The 24,805-nt window shown below is 39.6% G+C and overlaps 1 protein-coding gene across 14 annotated transcripts in view; it reads right to left on the bottom strand.

Moving 5' to 3' along the window:
• Window positions 1–1,402: 1,402 nt before the first annotated feature.
• The window catches only part of EMSY (EMSY transcriptional repressor, BRCA2 interacting), a 102,016-nt gene continuing 78,613 nt past the window's right edge, over window positions 1,403–24,805 (bottom strand). For 7 of the 14 annotated variants that reach the window (XM_086678359.1, XM_086678362.1, XM_086678355.1 and 4 more), the window contains 4 exons: window positions 23,431–23,630; window positions 20,981–21,544; window positions 19,500–20,000; window positions 1,403–15,581 (listed from right to left, as the gene is read on the bottom strand). In XM_086678359.1, the coding sequence (XP_086534485.1) occupies window positions 15,387–15,581; window positions 19,500–20,000; window positions 20,981–21,544; window positions 23,431–23,630 (1,460 nt within the window). In that variant the 3' untranslated portion in view covers window positions 1,403–15,386. The remainder of the gene's footprint in view (window positions 15,582–19,499; window positions 20,001–20,980; window positions 21,545–23,430; window positions 23,631–24,805) is intronic. The other 7 variants (XM_086678363.1, XM_025928449.2, XM_086678360.1 and 4 more) reach the window with 2 other exon arrangements.

Raw genomic sequence — 24,805 nt, 5'->3', positions numbered from 1 at the left:
CAGCAACTAAAGGCAACATTATCAAGCAAGTTACCACTATAGGTAATGGGGGCTTGATGTGGAGAAAATGCCTCAGACTTATCCCAAATTAAGAGAGGAGAGAACTGGCTTATTTTTACATCTGTTCCTATCAATCCTTGGTTGACCGAGGGGCATAAATTTCCCAGCACTTCAGTGCCTACATGGGGCAGAGCAGGCCCCTGTAGGCAGAGAAAGCCCTTGGGCAGAGAGGTACAATGCTGGCAGATGGAGTTGGCCAGCCTGTCCTGAGATGGAAAGGCCTAGAGGGGCAGTGAGTGGAGCACTGACAGCAAGCATCTCAGCACATGCTAACGATGGTCACAGTGGTTCCAGTATTTAGCCCACACAATATGAGGCAAGGTCATCGTCTGGAGGTGGAGATTCGAGGGCAGAGGAAATGTCATTCTCAGGCAGCGTGTCCCAAGCGAGACTGCCATGAGTCCCATGTTCTACAGCTGTTGATCAGTCTTGTGTGCACGTTTTCCCCATCGCGTTCCCACAGTGTGGAGTCCACAAGGCCGTGTACGGCAGGCACCATAGATGTGGTGGAGGCAGCAAGTAGTGAACAGAGCACTAAACCGTGAGCCTGGTTCTGCCATTACTGAGCAGTGTGATGTCAGAAATTGTTCCCCTGATTGGTAAAATGGTGCTAACTTACGTCTCAGGACTACTGTAATAATGTGAAGAGGAACAGGGAACGTGAGACCAGCCTATAAACCTTAAAGCACTGTGCACACAGAGGTATTATTACTACCAGAGGCCACCTGCTACTTGTATGATGCCCCAGGCCAGGAGTCACTAAAGATAAGCTTCCTAATAAAACCTAATAAAACTAAAGGTCACAAGAAAATCTCTGGAAGGTCAAATAAAGACTTGATATGGAAAGTGTGGTCTGTGGTCCAACAGCACTGGCATTACCTGAAATCATTTTTAAAATGCAGAATTCAGATTCCAGGCTACAACTGAATCCCAATCTACTGAACCAGAATCTGCCTTTTAACAAGATCCTCAGGTAGTTCAAATGCAAACTAAAGAAGGAGATTCTCAGATCTTATCATTGGGGTCAAGCCCTGCTTCTTTCCCCTCACTTAGCCCTCTGATTTCTGGGGCAGCTCAGTCAGCTGCCTCCACCTTAGATTCTGGACTCCAGTCTAGGTTTGCTGCAGGGAGAGACTGAGCCCAAACTACCCCTCCTCTTACTCCTTTAGCAAAGCTCTCTATTCTCGTAGCTGAGACAGAAAATTATAACCATGCTCACGATAATGATTCTGAAGAAATAAGAGTGGGTAGGATCACGTTCACAAAAGTACAATAATGCATTTCTGAAGTTCACCATCTAAAATGGTTAAAATTAACAACAACAACAACAACAACAACAATGTCCTGTTGCTTAATTTATTTGAACTGTGGCAATCCGGAAAAGTCGTCAGTACAAAATGACTCATTCCCTGAGGGTTCTGAATAAGATTCTAAAATCACCACCCATGGTTTTCCTGCGCTTTGAAGTGACAGAACAAATGACAACAGAGATGGGCACTGTCCTCTGGGCCCAGAGTGGCCGATATACAAACATTTCACAACAATAACATCCTCATCCAAAAACAACCTGCAATAGGGATGTTATTTCTGGATTTGCTCGTGCATTTTAGTTAATGAGCACTTGTGCACCTGTGGGCAGAGCCCTAGGGCCAGCCTGGGAGTTTTCTATACGGCCGATGAACAAACGTGTTGGTGCCTCTTCCACACCAAGTACTTTTCTAAGGCCATGAAGATGAATCCAACTCTCAGAGCAAAACTTTTGAGGAGCAAAAATTAGGAGCCATAAAGGAGATACAGATGAGGGGGTGAAGGGGAAGAAAGTCAGGGAAGCATCCCAGGTGACCTTGGAGATGGAGTGAGAAGGGGCCTCGTCAATCATCAGAGGTGAGTGCATTGCGTGAGGAGGGAGCAAATAGCCTGTGCAAGGCACAGTGAAAGGACTTGTCAGGGTTCTTACTCCAGCAGGACAACAATCTAACGCTAACGTAGAAAAACTCAAAATAGATAGCCTTTAAATGATGTAACAAACTGTGGGTAACTCGGGTGTGTAACAGCCTCCAGGTGACTGCTCTGAGTTTCCTGCCATCTAGTCACCCCACACCCCATCTTAGGGTGTTCTGCCTAGTTCATTCTACTCCCTTATTCCAGCCTCAGCTCTGAGGTTGCCTTTTTGTTGAGGCCTCCACCCCACCCCAAAACCTGACCTTTCCTCTTCTCAACATGGATCGGGATGCCACAGACAGGTAGTAACACAGCAGGAAGTATGGATCAGAAGGGAGCTGATCTTTGTTTGGGACAACCTGAAGCTAAGGGACTTCTAGGAAATTCCATCAGGGATGTCTCAAGGCAGTGGACTTTGGCTCAGGGAAGAGATGTCAATTGTAGATAGAAAATTGAGGCAGATGTATCTAGCCACCTGCCCACTTCAGTCCCTGCATATCTTTTCTCTTCTGTTATAACAGATGAAGCCAGCACCTCCACAAACCCCATCTCCTCTCACTATTCAAGAGCAGTGCACCAGCAATTCCCCTCTGTTCTGCACTATAAACTTTCTCCTCTGCATTGGATCAATCACATCAGGAATCTCATTTCCTTCAATTAGAAAACCGCTAGACTCTTGACCCCATTTGCCTTTCCAGCAACTGCATCATATCAGCTGCTCTTTACAGCAATCTATTGAATTATCTGTGTTTTCAGCTCTAATTCTCTCCTCACATCCTCCTCTAGCTTTTGTCCCCAGCTCCATCAAAATTGCTCTTTCCAACATCACCAATGACTTTACATGAGTAAAGTCCCCCTGACCCTTATGTGCTTGACTGCACAGGGATTAGAATCTTGAACCCCTCTTCTACCTACCTAACTTGACTTCTCCACTTGATGTCTAATAGGAGTCTTAAATTTAATTTATCCCAAACTGAGCCCTTGATATTCTCCTTCAAAATTAGACCCTCCCACAGTCTTTCCTATGTCAGTTAATGGCTAGTGTACTCTTCCAAATTGCTCAGGACAAAACCTTAGTGTTGAGAATCATGTCAGCAAAATGGCAGAGGAGAGAGCTCCAAGCTCCTACCCTACCCACAGAAACTGAAATACAAGCAGAAACTGTCAGAACCAACTTTGTCAGAACTCTGGAAAACAGTCAAAGATTTATAGCAACAACCAAATGCTGAATCAAGAAAAAGACAACTTCGAAAGTGTAGGGTGGTTAGTAGGGACTGGGGGAAGGTGGGAAGGGAGAATTATTGTATTATGGCTACACAGTCTCAGTTTGGGATGATGAAAAGGTTCCGGAAATGGACAGTGGTGATGTTTGCACAACAAGATGAATGCACATAACGCCACTGAAGTGTGTGCTTAAAAATAGTTAAAATGGTAAGTTTTATCTTACATATATTTTACCACATTAAAAAAATGAGACAGAAAAAAAACTATAGAAAAGCTTTGTGGCATTTCTACTAGCCTTCACCCTACCCTCTCCCCGGCTAAGCAATGATCTTAAAGATGCCTGTGTTGCCAGGGTAGGGCCCTGGTTCCTGCCTTTGAAAGGAACACAGCAGTTATTTGCAAATCATTGTGTACATTTATTCTAACTTACCTCAGGGCTATTTGAAGGACTGAAGCAAGGCAGTCATCTTGTTTCACCTAACTCAGAACTCAGTCAGGCTGGAAATGCCAGAATACATTGCTTGAAAACACGGTAAGGCTGACAAACAACCTGCAGACAGCTAAGGCAAAAGATTATGGTTGGGACAAAATAGACCACTTAAGGCCTGGGAGAAAAAGCTGAGGAGTTTCTTTGGGAAATTAGGGCATTCAAAAGCACTTGTATGTGAAAAAGGAATTTGGAAAGCCATATACATGCTTAGAAAAGAACTGAGAGGACTTCAAGCTTTCACCTCAGGTCAGTCCCTAGGCTCAGTGGAAGTCTGGGTGATGCTGAAAGACCACAGAACAAGACCAAGAGGTGTGAGTGTATGTATGTGTATGTTTGCTTAGCTCCTGGGGTTAGAGGAGATCTCTGTCAAAACACTAGTTGAACACATGCTGAGGAATAGAGACGTCAGTGACCACATACGAAAAGGAATACAGTCTTGGGCGGGGGGCAGGGAACAGTGAGGAGGCATCAGTAGACAAATGAACCACAACAGCCTTTAACGATCAGAAAAGAAGAAAAGAAAAAAGAAAAAAGAAAAAAACTGCAGCAAACCCTGCAGGAAAGGGAAAATCGGATTTCCAGGTACCATACCATAATATTCAAAGGTTCACTTTTCAACAAATCACAAAGTATACACAGGAGAAAAATATGAGTCATTAAAAGGAACTAAATCAATTGACTCACACAGTCCCCAAGAAAAGCCAGACATTGGACTTACTACACAATGACTTTAAAATAACTGCTTTATATGCACTCAATGAGCCAAAGGATAACATGGAAATACGGAAAAAAGAATAAAGGAAATACGGAAAGTGATATATGAACAAAATGAGGATATCAATAAAGATAAATTATAAAAAGGAACCAAAAAGGGGCGCTTGGGTGGCTCAGTCAGTTACGTGTCCAACTTAGGCTCAGGTCATGATCTCATGGTTTGTGAGTTTGAGCCCTGCATCGGGCTCTGTGCTGACAGCTCAGAGCCTGGAGCCTGCTTCGGATTCTGTCTCCGCCTCTCTCTTTCTGCCCCTCCCCCACTCACGCTCTCTTTCTCTCAAAAATAAACATTAAAAAAATTAAAATTATATAAAAAGGAACCAAATGAAAAATCTGGACATGAAATGTATAATTATTGAAATGAAAACTTCACAGAAAAGAGTATAGAACCTCCTCAGGTAAATGAAGAAAAGAACTAGCATATCATCCAGCAATCCCACTTCTGGGTATATATTTATAGGAAATTAAATCAGCATCTCAAAGAACTATCTGCACTCCCATGCTCACTGCAGCATTATTCATAATAGCCAAAATACAGAAGCAACCTGTCTGTCAATGGATTAATGGATAAAGAAAATATGGTATGTATATATAAAATGCGATATTACTCAGCCTTAAAAAACAAGAAAATCGTGTCATTTCCAACAACATAGATGAACGTGGAGGACACCATGCTAAATGAAATAAGCTAGACACAGAAGACAAATACTGCATTATCTCCCTTGTATGTGAAATCTTAAAAAGTGAAACTCACAGAAGAGAGTAGAATAGTGGTTGCCAAGGGCTGGAGAAATGAGGAGATGTTGGTAAATAAATTAAGAAAAAAACTTTACTACTACTAAAGGGGTTCAACAAAAAACTTGAGCACGCAGAAGACAGAATTCATGAACCTAAAGATAAGACAACTGAAATTATGCAGTCGAAGGAATAGGAAAAAATAAAGGAAGAAAAATTAACAGAACCTACGGAACCTGTCAGATACTATAAAAAGATCAATATATGCATTATGAGAATACCAGAAGGAAAAGAGAGAAAGGGGCAGAAAGAATACTTGAAGAAACAATAACTGAAAACTTTCCAAGTTTGATGAAAGACATAAATCTCCACATTCAATGAACTCCAGGTAGAATAAACTTATATACTGAGACACATTATAGTCAAACTGTCAAAAGATAAAAAGAGAATCTTGACAGAATAGGGAAGCAAGCTGCCAGGTACCAGTGCTCCTCAATAAGGTAAACAGATATTTTCTCATCAGAAACCATGAAACTTAGAAGGCAGTGAGATGACATATTTAAAGTGTTGAAAGAAAAAAAAAATCTGTCAATCAAGAATTCAATATCCAGCAAAACTGTCCTTCAAAACTGAGGGAAAAATTAAGACATTCTCAGATAAACAAAAGCTCAGGAAGTTCATTACTACTAGATCTTCCCATAAAGAAATACTAAAAGGAGTCCTTCAGATTGAAACAAAAGGCCACTCAACAGTAAGTTGAAGCCATATGAAGAAATAAAGATCTCCAGTAAAGTTACCTACATGGGAAAATATAAGAGCCAATGTTATTTGTAATTCCAGTTTTTTTATTTCCTACATAACTGAAAAGACAAATGCATAAAAATAACTATAAATCTATTATTGGACACACAATGTCTAAAGATGCAATTTGTGATGACAACAACAAAAAGAGGGATAAAGCTACATTGGGGCAAAGTTTTGTATGCTACTGAAGTTGATTGGTATCAATTCAAACTAGACTGCTATAAATTTAGGATGATAAATGTAATCTCCATGGTACCACAAATATCTAAATACAGAAAAACGTTGGTTTGGGAGCATAATTTGCTTGTAACCCAAAGCACTGCACTTGTAATATCAAAGCATATTTCAAGAATCATTGGCTCAGTTGTGATCATGTACTACTCATATGGCAAGACACCACTTGTTTATCAAATTAAAATTTATTAGAAATGTTTGTTTGTCTTGCGGAACACTCACAGACCAAGTTACTCGCAATCCAAAATTTTACTGTACCTAAAAAATGTGCACAAAGGAAATGAGAAGGAAATCAAATATTTAAATAAAAAAAATCAATTAAACACAAAAGAAGGCTGTAATAGGGGAAATGAGGATTAAAAAGTATTAGACATGTAAAACAAATACCAAATGACATAAGTAAATCTTCCTTATTACTAGTTACAAGAATGAAACTCTCCAATCAAAAAGCAGAGACTGTCAGGGCATCTGGGTGGCTCAGTTGATTAAGCATCCAATTTTGTCTCAGGTCATAATCTCATGATGTGTGAGTTTGAGCCCCATGTTGGGCTCTGTGCTGACAGCTCGGAGCCTGAAGCCTGCTTCTGATTCTGTATCTCCCTCTCTCCGCCCCTCCCCTGCTTGCGCTCTCTCTCTAAAAAATAATAAACATTAAAAAAAAAAAAATCTAAAAAAAAGCAGAAACTGCCAGATTGGATTAAAAAAAAATCCAGTATGTTCTCCATAAGAGTTCATTTTAGATCCAAAGACATAGGTTGTAGGTTAGAGGATGGGAAAATATATTCCATGCAAATGGTAACCAAAAGAGAGCTGGGGTGACTGTACTAATATCAGACAAAATAGTTTCAGTCAAAAACTGTTACAAGACACAAGGGACTATATACTGATAAAGGGGTTGATTCATCAAATAATAACAATTATAAACATGCATGTACCAAACAAAGCTCCAAAATATATGAGCCAGATATTAATAGGATTGAAGGGAGAAATGGCTCACAATAATAGGGACTTTTGGAGACTTCAGTACGCCACTTGCAATGCAATCATAGATAGAACATCCACAATGGAATGAAAATAGAAATCTGTAACAGAAGGAAAACTGGACATCTCACAAATGTGTGGAAATTAAACAACAAACTCTTAAACAACCAGTGATTGAAGAATCAATCATAAGAAAAACTAGAAAATGCTGTGAGATGAGTCAAAAATAACACAAGATACCAAAATTTACGGGATGCAGCAAAAGCAGTGCTCAGAGGGAAATTTATAGATGTAAATGCCTACATTTTTAAAAAAGGAGAAAGATCTCAAATGAGTAACCTAACTTTACACCTTGAGGAACTAAAAAAAGGAAAACCACAAAAAACAAAAACCCGAACCCCAGAGCTAGCAAAAGGAAGAAAATAATAAAGAATAGAATGGAGGGGCGCCTGGGTAGCTCAGTTAGTTCAGCATCCGACTTCAGCTCAGGTCATGATCTCACAGTCCATGAGTTCCAGCCCGCGTCAGGCTCTGTGCTGACAGCTCAGAGCCTGGATCCTCCTTTGGATTCTGTGTCTCCCCCTCTCTCTGCCCCTCCCCTGCTCATGCTCTGTCTCTCTCTGTCTCAAAAATAAATAAAAACATTAAAAAAGAAAAAGAATAGAATGGAGATAAATGAAATAGAGAATAGAAAAACAATAGAGAGAATCAATGAAACCACAAGTCAGTTCTTGGAAAAGATCACCAAACTGATAATCCTTTAGGTACCAACAAAGAAAAGAGAAAGACACAAATAACTAAAATTAGAAATGAAAATGGGGGACATTACTGCTGTCCTTGCAGAAATAAGAGGATTATAAGAATATTATGAACAATTGTAGACCAACAAATAAGATTACCTAAATGAAATGGACAAATTCCTAGAAATATACAAATTACCTAAACTGACTTAAGAAGAAATAGAAAATCTCAACAGATCTGTAAAAAGAAAAGAGACTGAATCAATAATCAAAAACTTCTCAACAAAGAAAAGTCAAGGACTAAATGGCTTCACTGGTGAATTCTACAACATTTAAAGAATGAAGAGCAATCCTTCTCAAACTCTTCCAAAAAATAAGAGGGAACACTTTTTAACTCATTTTGTAATGCATTACCCTAATGCCAAAGCCAGCTAAAGACATCCTAAGAAAATTACAGACCAATATCATTCATGAATATAGACACAAGAATCCTTAAAAAATACTAGCAAATTGAATCCAATAGCACATTAAAAGGATTATATACCATAACCAAGTGGGAATTATAACAGGAATGTAAGAGTGGTTCAACATAAGAAAGTCAATCAATTTACACATTTATAGAACAAAGGGGGGAAACCTACATAATCATCTCAATTGGTGCATAAAAAGCATTTCACAAAATCCAACACTTTCATAATAAAAACATTCAGAAAAGTAGGAATAGCTTCCAGTTCTCTTATCTGACCTTATATCCTACTACTCCTCCCTACCTGCCTCCCCCTTCACTCTGACCCTATCTCACTATTCTCTTCACTGTTCTTTGAATATGCCAGGCACAGATCTCAGGGCCTTTGTACTTGCTGTCCCTTCCACTTTGGACACTTTCTGTAGACGTCAGTCTGGCTGACTCCCTCACTTCCTGCAGTTTTTTTTCCAATTCACCTTCTCAGTGAGAACTAGAACTTCATATTCTCCTTCCCCACTGGTTTTTAGTCTTAATTATCACTAAGATACCACTTATTTTTAATTTGTATTCATTGTCCACTTAGAATGTATGCTTCATATCACAGGTTGTTTTATTTTTCCATTATTTTGCTCACTGCTATATCCCTCGTAGCTAGAACAGTGCCTGCGTCAAAATAGCTGCTTAATATTTATCCGATGACTTAATTAATTAATCCATATATAGTGGAGGTCAAAGCAAGAGCATAAATTATAGACCCTGGTGAACTCTACCATGCAAGGAGATAGCAGTTGATTCTGTGGAGAACCAAATAGGATGCTACTGTCTTGAATACGAGAGTGAATCTTACCAAGATTATCAACAATGTCACTAAACTGTGGCAAATTTGAATACTAAGCCTTGATGTTCAAGGGCATAAGAGAAAAAAACCGAAATCTCAGCACGTCTTACTTTAGGCTGAAAGAATTTAGGACTCCTCAGAATACTGCATTTCAAGGATACTCTCTCTTGAGAGGCGCATTGTGAGAAACTACAAAGAATTCACAGTAGATAATTAATGTTAAGTAAACATGTGTTTGTACCCAAATGCTAGAGGAATGCAGCAGTGAGGTGGGATGAGTTTCTCTTGAACAGATCTGAGCAGTCCTGATGAAGGAGGTGGTTTTCAAACTGGGCTTTGAGGAATGAATAAGCTTTCTAAATGCAGAGCATAAACTGTGTGCGTGGTGGGGGAGACATGCAGTAGGTCAGGGCAGTGAAATGGGTTATAAATCTAGAAATGTAGGTTGAAGCTTTGGCTAAGACCCTTGAATGCGATTCATACCACAGTATTAGAGAACCAGTGAAGATGTTTGAGAAAAGGACATAAGGAGAGGAGATTGGCATCAAAAAAGGAAATGTTAAACACATTTTTCTGTTCTAATGGGCCAACATACCTCCAATATTTTGGAGATGTATTAATTCATGTACATTCAGGTCCAGTGGCTTAAAACTTTTCAATGACTTCTCATTGTTCTAAGAATAAAACCTCAGGCGCGTCTGGGTGGTCAGTAGGTTAAGCATCCGACTTCGGCCCAGGTCATGATCTCACAGTTCGAAGTTGGAGCCCCATGTCGGGCTCTGTGCTGACAGCTCAGAGCCTGGAGCCTGCTTCGGATTCTGTGTCTCCCTCTCTCTCTCTGCCCTTCCCCTGCTCATGATCTGTCTCTCAAAAATGAATTAAAACGTTTGAAAAAAAACTAAAAAATATATATTTAAGAATAAAACCTCAAACACTGATCACAAGGTGGAAGATCCACATCTAGTTCAGTCTCTACTTTCTGCTCCCACCGTGCTTGCTGCCTCCTCTGGCTGTGTTGCTGCCACACTGGCCTACTCAAATCCCTCTTACCAAGTCCCTCCCTATCACAGGGCTTTCATACCTGCTGCCCTTCTGCCTGGACAGCTGTCCCCCTTCCTTTTTGCCTAGTTACATTCTCTTCCTATCCGAGCAAAACCTCCCTATGTATGTATGATCATGGCACTACTTATTTCTCCACCATAGCACTTAGCAATGAATATATTTAGTTGTAATCTTTAATTAATATATCTCTTACTAGGCTGAAGCTCCATGAGCATAGGGGCTTCTTTCCCTGGCTGACAGTTATATCCCCAGTGTCTGCACGTAGAAAGTACCCAGTAACTATTTGTTGGAAGGAAAAGAAAAAGGACACCAGAAAAACCCAGGGTGGGGGTGGGGGGAGGAATTTGCTTATCTATTAGTCTTTTTAAAAGTGGGAATTAGATAGGGGCACCTGGGTGGTTCAGTTGGTTAAGCATTGGACTCTTGGTTTCAACTCAGGGCATGATCTCTTGGTTCATGAGTTTGAGCCCCACATTGGGCTCTGTGCTGACAATGTGGAGCCTGCTTGGGATTCTCTCTCTCTGACCCTCTCCTGCTGGCACTCGCTCTCTACCTCTTAAAATAAATAACCTTAAAAAAACTCTTTTTAAAAAGGTAGGCATTAGATAACATAGCATTATAAATCATCTGTCTCGTGCTATCCAAAGCCTCTTAGAGCTTGCCCAATTCACATGGCTTGTCAGGATTCAAACCTAGGCTTATTTTTCTTGTTTTTTAAAAGTACGCACCATGTTCCATTACAGTGTGTACATGTGAGCAAAGGAGAGGGAAGAAAGCAGAGCAAGACTTCACACAAGCACAAATCTGATCCTATGGCATTTCAATCCTTTTTTCAATATATAGGTAGGTCATCAAGCTTCACTTAAAGGCTTATAAACCTGTAAGCAGAGTCAGCAGACTGTTTTCGCACTCTTTTCTTGGAAAGGCCTTGCTTATATGGTGCTTTGTCACTCTACTTCCTGTTATCTGGGATTTGTGACACATAATTGAACTCAAAAAATAATCCTGTGTGTGGGCACCTGTGTGAAGGCACCTAAGATTGGCAAAGAGATCAGGTTATAGGCCAATGCCAAGCTCCCCCATCTTTCCAAAGGCCAATCCTGTGTTTGGTGGCAAAAACATACTCCTGTATGGAAAATAGCAACTTGGGGATCAGCATGATGCCTATTAGCATTTAATCTGTGAGTTTGGATGCTTCATTTGTCTCTGAGCCTTCAGTTGCCTATGTATGTAGAGGGAATGATATAAATACTAGACTTAAAAAAATAGAGCCCCTAACTCTGTGCCTGGCATTTTTACAGGCACTATTTCATCCAGTCTTCACAATGATCCCATGGGGGTCAGAAACACTCACTTTGTATCATGGGGAATGGTAAAGTTCTTACGATCTATTAACAGAGGAGCCTGGGTCCCAAATCCAGACCACTTAGCCACTACTTCCTTGTACTATGTCTCCTATTCTAGCAGGCCATTGAGAGAGCCTCAGAAAGAAATGCATTTAAAAGAACATGATAAAATTCTATGCAGTTTTAAGAGTTAAGCACTTCGTTACATTAGAGATGAAGAAGTAAAACCTGATTAAGATTTTAAGGGTGATGAATTAATTACCAGAGAACAGGTTACTTTTCTCTCAAGAGTGGTATTCTTTCCTATATTTGAAAAGTTCTCAATTTAAATAATAAAATAGAAAAGAATTCCATTTAAAAATGGGCAAAGGACATTTCTCCAAAGATCTATGAATGGCCAATGAGCACATGAAAAGATTATCATCAGCCATCAGTGAAATGTAAATCAGAACCACAAGGAGGTACCACTAGGTAGTTTATAATTAAAAAAACAAAAAACAAATAATAGCAAGCATTGAGGAGGATGTAGAGAAATTGGGACTCTCCTATATTGCTGTAAAATTGCAATCCCTGTAGAAAAGAGTTTGGTAGTTTCTCAAATCCTTAAACAGAGTGACTGTATGCCCCAGCAATTACACTCCTAGATACATATCAAAGAGAACTGAAAACAGATGTAAAAACCATACACAAACGCTCACAGGGGTACTGTTCATAATAGTCAAAAAGTAGGAACAACCCAAACGCCCATCAACTAATGAATGGATAAATAAAATGTAGCCTCTCCATGCAATGAAATATTAGTGAGCCATAAAAAGGAACGAAGGACTGAAACATGTTACAACCTTGAAAATACTATGCTAAGTGAAAGAAGCCAGTAACAGAAGACCACATATTATAGGATTCTATTTATATGAAATGTCCAGAAGAGGTGAATGAATCCATAAAGACAGAATGAATCCATAAAGAATGTAGTTTAGTGGTTGCCTAGGGCTAAGGTGGTGGGGTGGATTTCCGGGGGTAATAGCTAAGAGCACAGGGTTCTTCAGGGTTATGCAAATGTTCTAAACTTGGCTGTAGTGATGGCTGCCCAACTACAGTGAAAACCACCGAACTGCACACTTTAAATGGGTGAATTGTATGGCATGTGAATTGACTTCAATAAAGTGGGTTTTTAAGTTCTCTAAGTTCACCACAAACTGCATCTGCAATACAAAGCATCTATCAAAGTTTGCTTTAAATCAGATGGGTTTTTCTTATCACTGCCTGTAAGAATTGTTAGGATCCTAATAATTTTGTAGCATTTGCAGCATAATCTCTGATATCCTTCACAAGGATTGACTTAAAATTACATTTAATTTGTAGACTTAAACATAGGTAATACCAATAGACAGAATGCTGAGACTTTCAGGAAAAGGATACCTGGAGATCCAAATATGGCATCACCACGCATCCACTTAATCAAGAAACCCAAGAGTGGCTCGTGTTTCCTCCTGCCTTTGGCCCTTGCACCCATTCCATCAGCAGGAAGCTCTGTTTGTAAACTCCGTAAGGGTAGGATTTTCTGTTTATTTACTATGGGATCCCTGGTGCTTAGAACAGCACCTGACACACAGCAGATGCTTAATTAATATTTGCTAAATAAACAGAAGAATTCATGCTCTCCTTTAAACTAATCCCTTTTAAAGAAAAAAAAGTTAAATAAATCCCTCACTTGGTAATTTGTGGGTTTTTTTTTTTTTTTTTTTTTTAAGTATAGACTGTGGACGTTTTGTCTGCTATGCCAGTTGCTGAAACATATTAAGGCTAAATTCTCAAAGGGACACAGGTATGCTATGCTGCCAGAATATGTAGAAGTAGAACATAATAACTTTATTCAAGTTTGCTCCTGTTACCTGATCCATGAATATTTTAAAAGATATTTTATTTTATAAAAACTTACATCTGTAAGTAATGGACTGACCATAACAGAGGGCTTAACCTTGAATACATGGATAGGCTTAGGGGCCCATGAACCCCTAAAATTATATGCAAAATCTAACATGTATGTTGGCATGTGTATCTTTTTGGTGAGAGTTCATAGTGTAATCATATTTTCAAAGAAGCCTATGACTGGAGAGGTTAAAAAAATTACTTAACTAGAAACAATCACAAGTCTTTTAAACATGAATTTGTACAAGAAAATAAAATCCAACAGCTCCATCTATGGGTAAGTCGTTACCGCTTAGGAGAAATAATGACAACTACCAGAGATCAGTGCATCTTATGAATGCTTGTGTTTAAATCTTCAGTGTCACTCTAGTGGGAATTTATTAACTACAGTATCACAGTTTTTTTTCCTAGATATAGATGCAAAAATTAGGAGACTGTTGATGAATTCTACTTACAGTACTTCAGCACCAAAAAATTGGGCAGTTATGCTGATATATGTATGTACAGTTCAACATTTGTCAGTCTTAAAATGCTTATTTATAGTGAAATCTATATAAAACCGTTAAAAACTTCTCTATTTACATTTTTTTAAAAACAAAAAGAATTGCTTCCTTTGCCACAACTTGTCAAAACTGTTACCCTCCCCACCCTCTTACCCCTTGCTCTACTTGTGACAGACAGTGATCACAAGACCCAAACATATTGCTTAAACAAACTGTGTCCTAAAAGGCAGAATGCTTAAAAACATTACATTTAGAACTGTAAATGAATTTTTATACATTTCAAAGGGGGTTAAACGAAACTATGTAAAAGTTATTTTCAAAGTCTCAGTCCAACATGAATGTGCAATTTCAATGTTAAGATAGCATCATATGAATAATTTCTCCTGAACATAACTGAACAAAAGCTTCCTTTGGGCCAGAAAATGTTTCTTTTCCTCTCCTTCACAATGAAACATTTTCTCTTAACTTCTCTTTTTCTTAAAGGTGCTGGGCAGAGTGGGAGGTGGAAAGGGCAGGCAATCCTGGTTTACAGGAAATTTGTCAGAAAGAATACGGCCTGCTTTGAAATGTTTACATTTAAATAAATAGAAGGCAAGTGTGCTGCCTTGAGCACAAAGGAACAACGACACAATAAATTAGCATACAATTGGTGAGAATGTACAAGCCATCCAAAACGCACTTTCCCACTGGTTAGGGATCTGATTTCCACCATCTAAACAAGGATTCTTTAATGCCAGTATTTTTCTAGTTATTTTATAAACTATAAACTGAGCAAATGTAAAATGTTAATCAATTCAACACTTCCAGGGATTTGCAAAAACATACAAGATTTTTTAAAAAACCTGTTCCTGACACACCATTTCAAAATATGAACTATTCACATTCTCCTTTTCTGATGGTGTTTTGCTCAGTAAAAACCAGTTGAGGAACATTCACAGGAAAAGTCTCTTTCCACTGCACGACAAACTTTTCCATCAGCTGTGGTCCAACAGAGAAATATCAGGTCTTACACGTCACTGTAGATGTGCATCTTTCCTTTTTTTTTTTTCTTTCCTTTTTTTTTTAAAAGTACATTCCCCTGTGAGTTTTATCTTGTTTTAAAACGCTGCTCCTGCAGCAGTTTTGTTGAAACACTGCTATTTTGGGGTCCACAGCCTAAGCATGGGCAAAGTGCTCTCTTTAGACATCAAAAATCAAGGGCTTCCCTGGACACTTGGTAACCAAGTAGGTTTTAAAGTGCACTCCTGTGTCCAAAACACTTAGGACCGTTCAGCAGAACTCTGAGAGGGGCTGGGCTCGGTTCCATCTTCTGTGCTACTGTCTATGTCTTGCTCCATTGCCGTCTCATCGTCATCCAACTGCTGGCTAGTGAAGTTGTTGAGCTCAAGAAGCCCACTGGGCTCTACAACCACGTTGGAACTAGAGTGACAAGGAATAGCATACTGGGGAATGGCCTGGAAGAGAAGACAGGAGAGAGGCTTTACGGTAAGAAAAAGAACCAGAAGGATGTCCCCAACATCACTAAGGAAGGATAAGAGGACACTGACATTTACTGGACAACTACTTCACATCAGGCGCTGTGCTGGGTGCTCTCACATATAATATTCTACTAAATCCCTTCAAGAACACTGTAAGGAAAATAGTATTCCCATTTACAAATGAGGAAACTAAGAGGGTAAGTGACTTAATTGAGGTCACACAGTTGGTCAAGGTTAAAGTGCCAGGATTCAAATCCAAGTTTTGTACAATTTAAAGTGATCTTTCCACTTCTTGATGGCACCACTTCTAGTAAAGGAGGCTGAAGTCTGTGCCTAATTCAAGAGACAGACATTAAAGGACATTTTCACTCGACCATTAAGCAAATTTTAAATGTAAATGTAGTCAGATTTCACTCATTATTATCTGCAAGATGAAGAATTAATTTGCTGACACCACAAAAAATTTTAAAACCTTCGGTAACCCTCTACTAGTTCAAAAGGAAGTTATTTATCTGGGTCACATAGTAATACTTTCTTGAAAATGAGAGAGGACAATACTGTCTTTTAAACAATAAAAACACCAGTAGACAAACACGTATTATGACCATATTGCCTTGTTAGGTTCTTCTTTCTCAACTTTATTACCTTTTTAAAAGGTCTACCTGTTTATATCATACCCCTGCTTAAAGTTCTACAATCGTTTCCTGTCGTACTTGCCATATAATATCAAACTTCTGATCGTGGCTCCAGGCATATGCCAAACTCACTTGGACCCTGGGCCTTCCCACTAGCTCTTCCCCTCTTCCTGGAGTACTTTTCTTCCAAGTCTCTCCATGGCTGGTTCCATGTTCTCATCTGCATCTTAGCTCCAATGCTTAGGGTAAAAGGCTTTGAGAAGCCTTCCTTCTATGACCATGCAACCAGATCACTGGGTAGGTCCCACCCCACCTCTATTACATTGTTAATTTTTCTTCATTGCATTTACTGTGTTTGTTAATCTTTCTTCTCGCTTTTAGAACGTAAACTCCATGAGAATATGTATCAGAGCACATATCTTGACTATCTTTTTTCATTGTTAGATGCCCAGAGCTCTGAACAGGGCTGTCATGCATTAGATGCTCAATAAACATTTGCCAAATGAATAACCTATCTTTAACATTAAAAGTCCCAGAGCAAAATTGAATATCATCATTTTAAAAATATACCTGACCAAAACAATCTTCTTTTGAGGGGGGATGTAAATTTAATTTTAACATTGTCAAGAAAATATTGCAAGATGTCAAGGCACTGAATCTAGGATAGTGGAGTTTTGTGTTATTTGTTTTTCCTCACTCTGTCCCATATAGCTGATCCTTGTGTTCAAGTCCCAGGGGGGTCAGGAAACCTGGATTTTAGTTCAGCTTTGGTTCAGACTTGCTGTGGACCTCTGAATAAGTCACTTCACCTCACTGAGTTTTAGTTTAACCTCGTGTAAAAGGAGATAGAGAAGATACACTCTAAAGATCCTCAAGATTCTAAAATTCTATTAATTCCACACATTCAGACTCCTTCAGGACAGAAGATACATTCATCTTATTTATTCCTCTAGTCTCTGCACCTAGCACAGTGCCTAGAACGCAGAGGTTAAATAATACATGTGGCATGAATGAATGAACAAATGAATGAAATACAGATTACATGTCTACAAAGAACAATGCTTTTCACTCAAAGCACTTATTATTAAACATGGTGAGTTTTTATAAAACATTTTTCAAGGGACCAAAGCACTTCTGCAGACTTCTTTCATTCATCCCCATACTATTTTACCGAAACAGTAAAATCAATACTTCAGGTCAAAGCTAAGTATAATTAGTAAGATCTGAAAATATTCTAACAATATATTAATGATGATTATAGTAACAGGAGCTATCTTTACGGAGTATTCCTCTATAGCAGACACTTAACAAGCTGCATTATATACATTTTCCCACTTGATCCTCAAAACAACCTTGTGAGGTAATTGATATTGTTTCCATTTCATAGGCAATGAAATTGAAATACAGAGGTTAACTCCAAACCACAATGCTGGTAAGGGGGAGCATAGGTGAGATTCAAATCCAGGTATTTTTGACTCCAAAAGCTTGATTCTTAACCACTATACCACTGTCCCCTTCTCTCTGACATAGCTACCTAGCACATGGTATATGCTAAAAGTTAGTTGGCATATTCTGTAGAGAGCCTACTCAGTAGGTACCATCCTTGATACATGAAGTATATTTTTAGCCGTGTTCATAAAGTGCAGAAAATCATTTCCAAATAAGCAATCCCAAATAATTTCCGATTTAGTGAGTATTCCAATTTAAACCCTCAGGAGCCGCAGAAAATTTTAGCAGAAATAGTAATAAATAACTACCATGTATGGGGCAATCACTAAGAGCCAGATACTGTGCTAGGCGCTTCATCTCACTTTGGTGTAATCCTTCCATCAGTGATGTAGAATAGGCATTCCTTATTTCCGTTTTACTGATGAGGAAACTGAGGCACAGCAGGGTTAAGCAGCCCTGCCCAAAGTTAAACAGTGAGTGGGGAAGCTAGGAACTCCCTCCTTTTCCTCCACACTTTAACTTCTTCAGGGGAAAAAAAACCAACAAATCCTTTGTCAAGAATTCCTTAAGGTGTGCCTGGGTGGCTCAGCGAGTGAAGTGTCTGACTCTTGATTTCAGCCCAGGTCATGATCTCATGGTTCTTGAGATGCAGCCCCGAGTCAGGCTCCACGCTGACAGCATAGAGCCTGCTTGGGATTCTGTCTCTCCCTTTCTTTCTGCCCCTCCCCGCCCCCTCAAAATAAACAAATAAATAAATAAATAAAAAGAATTACTTAATTCACTAACAACTATTTTTACAGGAGGAACAAATCATTTAATAATTCAACGGCCAGTTCTTTTTGCCTTTAAGCATTTCCCCCCTATATTTATATCATATTTGGATGAATATTGGTCGGTTTGCATTCTCTTATAGCCTGGCGTCACGGCAAAGGGAAAGTTTGCCACAGAAACTTCCAAGTCACACAACAGTGAATTTATGGCAAGAAAACAACCTGATACCCTAACAAAGAGAAAAGGAAGTAAAACACAACTTCTAAGGGCTAGTCTGGACTCAATAATTCTTCAGTCTTGATCTATTATGCATGATGACAGATGAGTTTTAGAATGAAGGGAATGTGAGGCATAGGAAGACCTACTGCCAATGCATAATTCATTACATTCACTTACCAAGGCAGGACAGTAACCATAACAAGATTTCTCAATAACAATGATTGAAATAAAAAAGCAAAACTTTATGGCTAATCCCAACTTAAATATAAAATTAAATCATATAGAAACATTTTCTTACAACATGTTTCTCCAGATACTGCAGTTAATTAAAGTTTTATTGTCCTGAAAACCATAAATCTGAATCAAGATAAAGAAGTGTGTTTTTCAAAGAAAAGGATCCCTAAAATTAACTTGAGATAAAATACAATCCAGTTATATCTCAGGAGTTTTTGAGCAAAGACCGGGGAGCCCAAAGTTTGACCCCATCAAGTTGCTGATTTTCTGGGCTGACTTTACTGAGTTAACACTGGCATGTATGTTTTGAATCTATAATAACCAAGCTGACATATGGGCTTAGGGCTCTTGATTGTCTCTAAGGTGTGCCGTGATAATATCCACCAATTTTCTAGGATTCTCTACCAGAAAATATAAATTTTTATATTTGTAATAGGTATTAAACCAAATTTGTCAAATGCCATCTCAAAAATAATCACTTTGTCTTTTGCCATCTTGGCTCGACTCTTCCTGTGACATTCCCAAACATGCCAAACCCACAACCCCCAAGATGCCCAATGTTTCTCATGTTCCTTCCAATTCTTACCTGGATGATAATTTCTGCTGGGCTCTCTTCAGCTTTCTTTTGGCCTACATTCTGAATACGCATGAACTGGCCTGTTGTCGGCACTCCCGGTGCATCGATTTTCCTTGTCGTTAAGGGAGGGCCAACAGCAGATGGACTTGAACAGGACTCTCTACATTTCTGTTGCTGGGGAGTGGAATTCGCCATCCCTGCCACCACCACGTGGGTGGAGGGCAATGATCCTGCTTCACCAGTGAGCATACTAGTGGCAAGAGCCTTCTTTGGGGGATCCACTACCACATGCTCTACATTTGTATCAATCTGAGCTTCCATCAAAGACATTTTCAAAATGTCTGACACAGCTGTCTTCTCAGAAGCCTGAATGGGAGATACGCTTGTAACTGGTGATGTCAGCTTAGGCACAGAACTGCCACCAGTTATCTTTGTAACTGTGGGAGGCTGGCGCCCCTCAAAAGTTATCTTTGTAACAGAGGATCCTTGGGTTATAATTGGCTGCTCCACCTGAAAACAAATTGGGGTTGTGTGTGTTACAGCTACATCTCTTTGAGAAAACCTATCAAACACCCCAGATAATATGGCAAAAGAAACATTCGTGCGGTATACTAGGAGGACGTTTTGAAGCTTGGTGTTTTAATACAAGGGCTGGATGGGAAAGTATCTGGTTACTTTTAAGAAACCTAGGGAAAGAGAAGGGGTTGAAAGAACCTCTGTCAAGCCAGCCAAGGTTCATAACATAAAGGAAAAAAAAGTCGCAGCAGCCTTGCTTCCCTTTGGGATTTATATCCCCATACAGTATACCTTCAACCCATTCTCAAATTATTTGTATCATCTTCAGCTTTTAAAAATAAAAAGCAGGGTTTTTCAATTTTTTTTGCTTCAAATACATCTTACAAATATATTCTCTATATATGTATTTATAATATATACACACATATATACATTACTCTAAAGCCACTGGTTTTCCCTAATATAATTTTTCTTTCGAATATCCAGATAATTCCTCTGCAATCTAGAAGATAAATCTAGAAGATAAATTTATTAACTAGAGAGTGATGATGTAAACTGCAAAGGAAGATGTTCAATGAAGCTCCTTAAAAGACTGCGTTGTTTACTTAGCATTACTACCACAGATAAGAGTTTACAAGCATAGGAAAAAAAATTTTGTACCTAAAAAATAACAAATAATTTAGGGATCTCGCTTCTACGTGCTGCTGATCAATGCTGAAGTGATTTCATTTAAAAACTGCCTAGAAAATCAAGTTCTGAGTGCTACACTTTATTTGTCCTTCCTATATTAATGCGTGCATTTCTTCCCTAATGTCAACCTTCTGATGGGGTAAAGTAATACCAGCATAAATGAGGCTTTTGAGTTTCCTCTTGCCAGGAGAAAGCACTGCTAATCACGATAGGATCGTAATAATGTTCTCATTTTTTCCATCAACAGAGAAGCTTAACTTTGCATGCTACCAATATTCCGTTACCTGGCTTGCCGGCTGTTTCTCTGATGAGGCTGGGAGCGGCATTTGGCTCTGGGGGGTTTGGGGTTGCACGTAGATTTTTGGTTGGTTCGGAGCCTGCTGCAGTTTAGGGAGCTGCTGCGTGGTTTTCACTGCAAGCACCTGTACTACAGTTTGCGGGGGCTGTGCCATTAAGGTAGGAAGCTGCCTGTCTTTGGCCACCATGGGATGCTGTGTGTGCTGTACATCTGGCTTGGGCTGTGCTTGTTCTTGCTGGAGAGGGGTGAGTTTCTGATGCCTGATGGAAAGCTGGGGCATTTGCGGGAGTTTGTGCTGGAGCTGGTCTGCCTGCAGGTGGATGGTCTGCTTCTGTTTAGTCTGGAAGCACTGCAGAGTTTTCACTTGCAGCTGAGTCTGTTCCAGCTGGGGCTGGCTAAGTTTCTGCTGCTTAGCTGACTGTGACTGAGTCAGGGCAGATCGGTAAAACAGACCTGTCTGAGGGTCTAAAGTGTCCATCTCTTCAACCTCGCCCTCCTCAGTTCCAAGTTCCTCGCTGTGTTTGGTAAAAGCAGTGTGACTGCTTAATGCCTGAGTAAAAAAGGCACAAAGTAAGAATAAAGTAAAGGCACCTACATTGCTACATTTTCCTCAAACTGGAAAAGACTTGGTTATGAGATTCATTCAAAAATTTTCAGAAGAAAGAGCTTAAAAAGACCATGAAACCTCAAGTTTTCTAAATCTAAAGGGGGCTTTAAATTGAGACTCTTGTAATTTCAACTCTTAGAAATTAAGTACTGCAACAACTGGTCTACTCTTTTCTAGAAGAAAAGTGGACCCAGAATTTATAGGCAAGAGGAATAAGGTTATCCTGCAAGCACAGCCCAACACAGAAAAAGAACAGGCTCCCTGACTCAGGACACAGCTGTCTAGCCTGGTCATCAGCGATACTGAGCCACCCAAAGAAAGAACACAGCCACCCAGGTATGAGGTGTCCAGAGAAAAGTCAAAGTTCAGAGAAGCCCACTTTGGCCATGCTGTCCAGTAAGTCAGAGTCGCTGTCTGAGGGACATGCCCGTCCAGGTCCCCACAGAGGGCTTCTCCGGTCAGGGTGAAAACGGTTCATCAGGCTTCACCAAACCCGTGTGAACCACCCTCTGTACTAGTCCTCCTCGCCCCTTTGGTCATATTCCGGGCCCAGCAGGCAACAGTTTCCCAGAGGCTCAGCTGCCAGGAGGGAAGGAGACTGGGGAGGGACAAGAGCACTCCTGTCAGCGGCAAAGGAGACTCTCCCATGTCAGTTTTAACAGCGAGGGGAGGAGGTATTGATCTTGAGCGACGTGGTGAGGGCCAGTCTGTTTGACCTCTCTGGGTGCCTTGAAAAAGGTCAATGTCAGGACTGGCCAGGTGAGGGCTAGACTCCAGGCTGAGATCTGGTACCCACTTAAACCTCTGGCCACCTGGCTTCCCTCAGTGACACAAAATCCACCCCAACCTCATCCTTCCCACTTCCTTGTCACGTTATTCCTTCATTCTAAACTTTAAAACTTTTTGAGGTTCCACTGAAACCCTCCCTGATCTCAGAACGACCTTGCACATACAGGTTTTTAATTCAACAATTTCTTTATTGCCTTTCAGGTTAATTTGCTTACAATTAGGATCAACTGCTACCAGTCAAACTGATGGTGATTTATGTGACAACTAATGATACGTCACGCTTAAATCTGGTATCTATGATAATCACTTTGTATAGAGGCAGGATGCTTTGGGTTTAAATCCTAGCTCTGCCACCCAGAATAAGTTACTTATTTTTACTTAACTTCTATGAACAGAGTTTCCTCATTTGTAAGAGGGATAATATATCCACCTTACAGGATCACAGTGAGATTTAAACAAATAAATGTGTTTAAAGCTCAAAGCACAGTAGCTGACATAAAATTAGCTTATCCCCATTACCCTTGGTACCAGACTTTCTGTTTTATATTAACTCTTTCTCCTTCCCATTGGGTCTCTTCCTCCTATTTAATTGGTCACATATAATAAAAGTCAGATATTTATACCTACTTATTTGTAATGTTTCTCCATGAGAATTCATCATAAAAGCAAAAACCCAAGCAACACACAGCTAAAGAAGCCAACTTCTATTTCATTTACAAAAATCTCACCTACGTGATAAATTCTTCTGTAACAATAAATATACAGAAACAGTGGCCACTTTTGAAGTCACAGATTCATCTAGAAAGTGCCACCCTTTTGAAATGTTCCAAGTTTGCAGAAGATCCAAGAATACTGATTCTTAATTACTTTCCAGTGTTGAGACTCTCAATTTTTTCCCTCTCCTCAGTCCTCACAGATGAAAGAACGACACAAATACTCTTCTTCAATTCAGTTATTTCCTTTCTTACAATAGATGAAACTAAACCTTATTTCAAAAAGGAGCAGTTATAGAAGGTAGGGAGAGAAAGAAGAGATACAACCTGCTGCATAATGTGGGTGATCGCTCCAGGGGAAGATGCCGGGATGGACTTCACCACCACTGAAGTCTGTGTTGCGGTCTGTGACTGAGCCACATGCTGGAGCAGGGTCCGCTGGGGCTGGGAGGGCTGTTGGGGCTGGGAGCGATGGCTGACTGAAAATAGAGGAGGTGATGATATTTCTCCAGAAATCACCACAGCATCTGTAACCAGTAGTCATTTTAAACAAATGTCTGTGAGATTGCGTCACAGAGAGAAAGTGTGGTACTGTGAACTAGGAGGCAGAAGACCAGAGTCTGCCCATCTATGAGCTGTGTGACTCTGAGAAAGTCACTTATCTTCTCTGAGACTCTGTGTTCTCATCTGTAAAATGGGAATAACAGAGCTATTATAAGGATGAGATGAGAAATGTGGAAGCACTTTGAAAACTGTCATCACAAAGGAGGAACAAACCCCTTAAAGTTACATCCTCCTGTGAGCCGCACTTACTTCCTCCAAGAACCTTCACCCCATTAAGGTAACAAAAACAATAATGAATTTCTGGAATCAAATCCCAGACTAGTATCTTTAAGGATACTAAGATAATACTTAAGTTACTAAGATGGTATTTTAATTTCTTGGTCCCAGTTCCAAATGCAATACAAAACCCAGAAACATTCGTTCTTTTACATGAAGTAGACACTGTCTTGCAGCCTTACAGTTCCTAAAGATATGAGAGGTCAAAATGATACTGCAGAAAGAACCGGACCAAGAGTCACACCTGGATTCTGTCCCACTCTGCCACCAACCAGCTATGCGAACTTGAAGAGGTCACTCAAATTCTATGAACCTCTAAAAAAACAAAACAAAATTCCATTAACCTCTAAAACTCAGAGGTTTTGCTTTTGTTTGTTTAATGGGACAATAAATTTTTTCTACCTAGAGGAGGATCAAATGAAGTAACAAGCTGAAAATGTTAAGTATCAAAATATAAATTTAATTAAATTATTAAGTATTAAATTGTTAACTATCACAATATAAAGTTAACAAAAGAACAGAAAAATCGCTCTTCTTTCATCTTCTCCAATTTAGCTCATCTGACATAAACGGGTGAGAATTCAGTAAGGAGAACAACCCCATTTCTTATTCTCTTACAAAGGTACAAAGGTCCTTCTCTGGTACATAGGGCAAGAGGGGCAAACTATACACTTATGTTTATATTGATAGACAGATGTAAAATGATACATCGACATTGGTGCCAATCTATCATCTTTTACCAGCCTCAACTTCAACTTTTTAAACAGTAAAACATTCACCACCTCTTAGTCTACAGAGCTTTAGAAATGCTTATGGTTAAGGGGAAACAAACTTTCTGAAACAAGAACAGAGTACAATAAAT

This window comes from Puma concolor, chromosome D1 (genome assembly GCF_028749965.1).
Source record: "Puma concolor isolate L17-30 chromosome D1, mPumCon1.1.hap2, whole genome shotgun sequence".
In the NCBI taxonomy this organism is placed as follows: domain Eukaryota; kingdom Metazoa; phylum Chordata; class Mammalia; order Carnivora; family Felidae; genus Puma; species Puma concolor.
The sequence above is the reverse complement of the archived record's forward strand: the minus strand, read 5'-3'. Positions and strand labels throughout refer to the sequence as shown.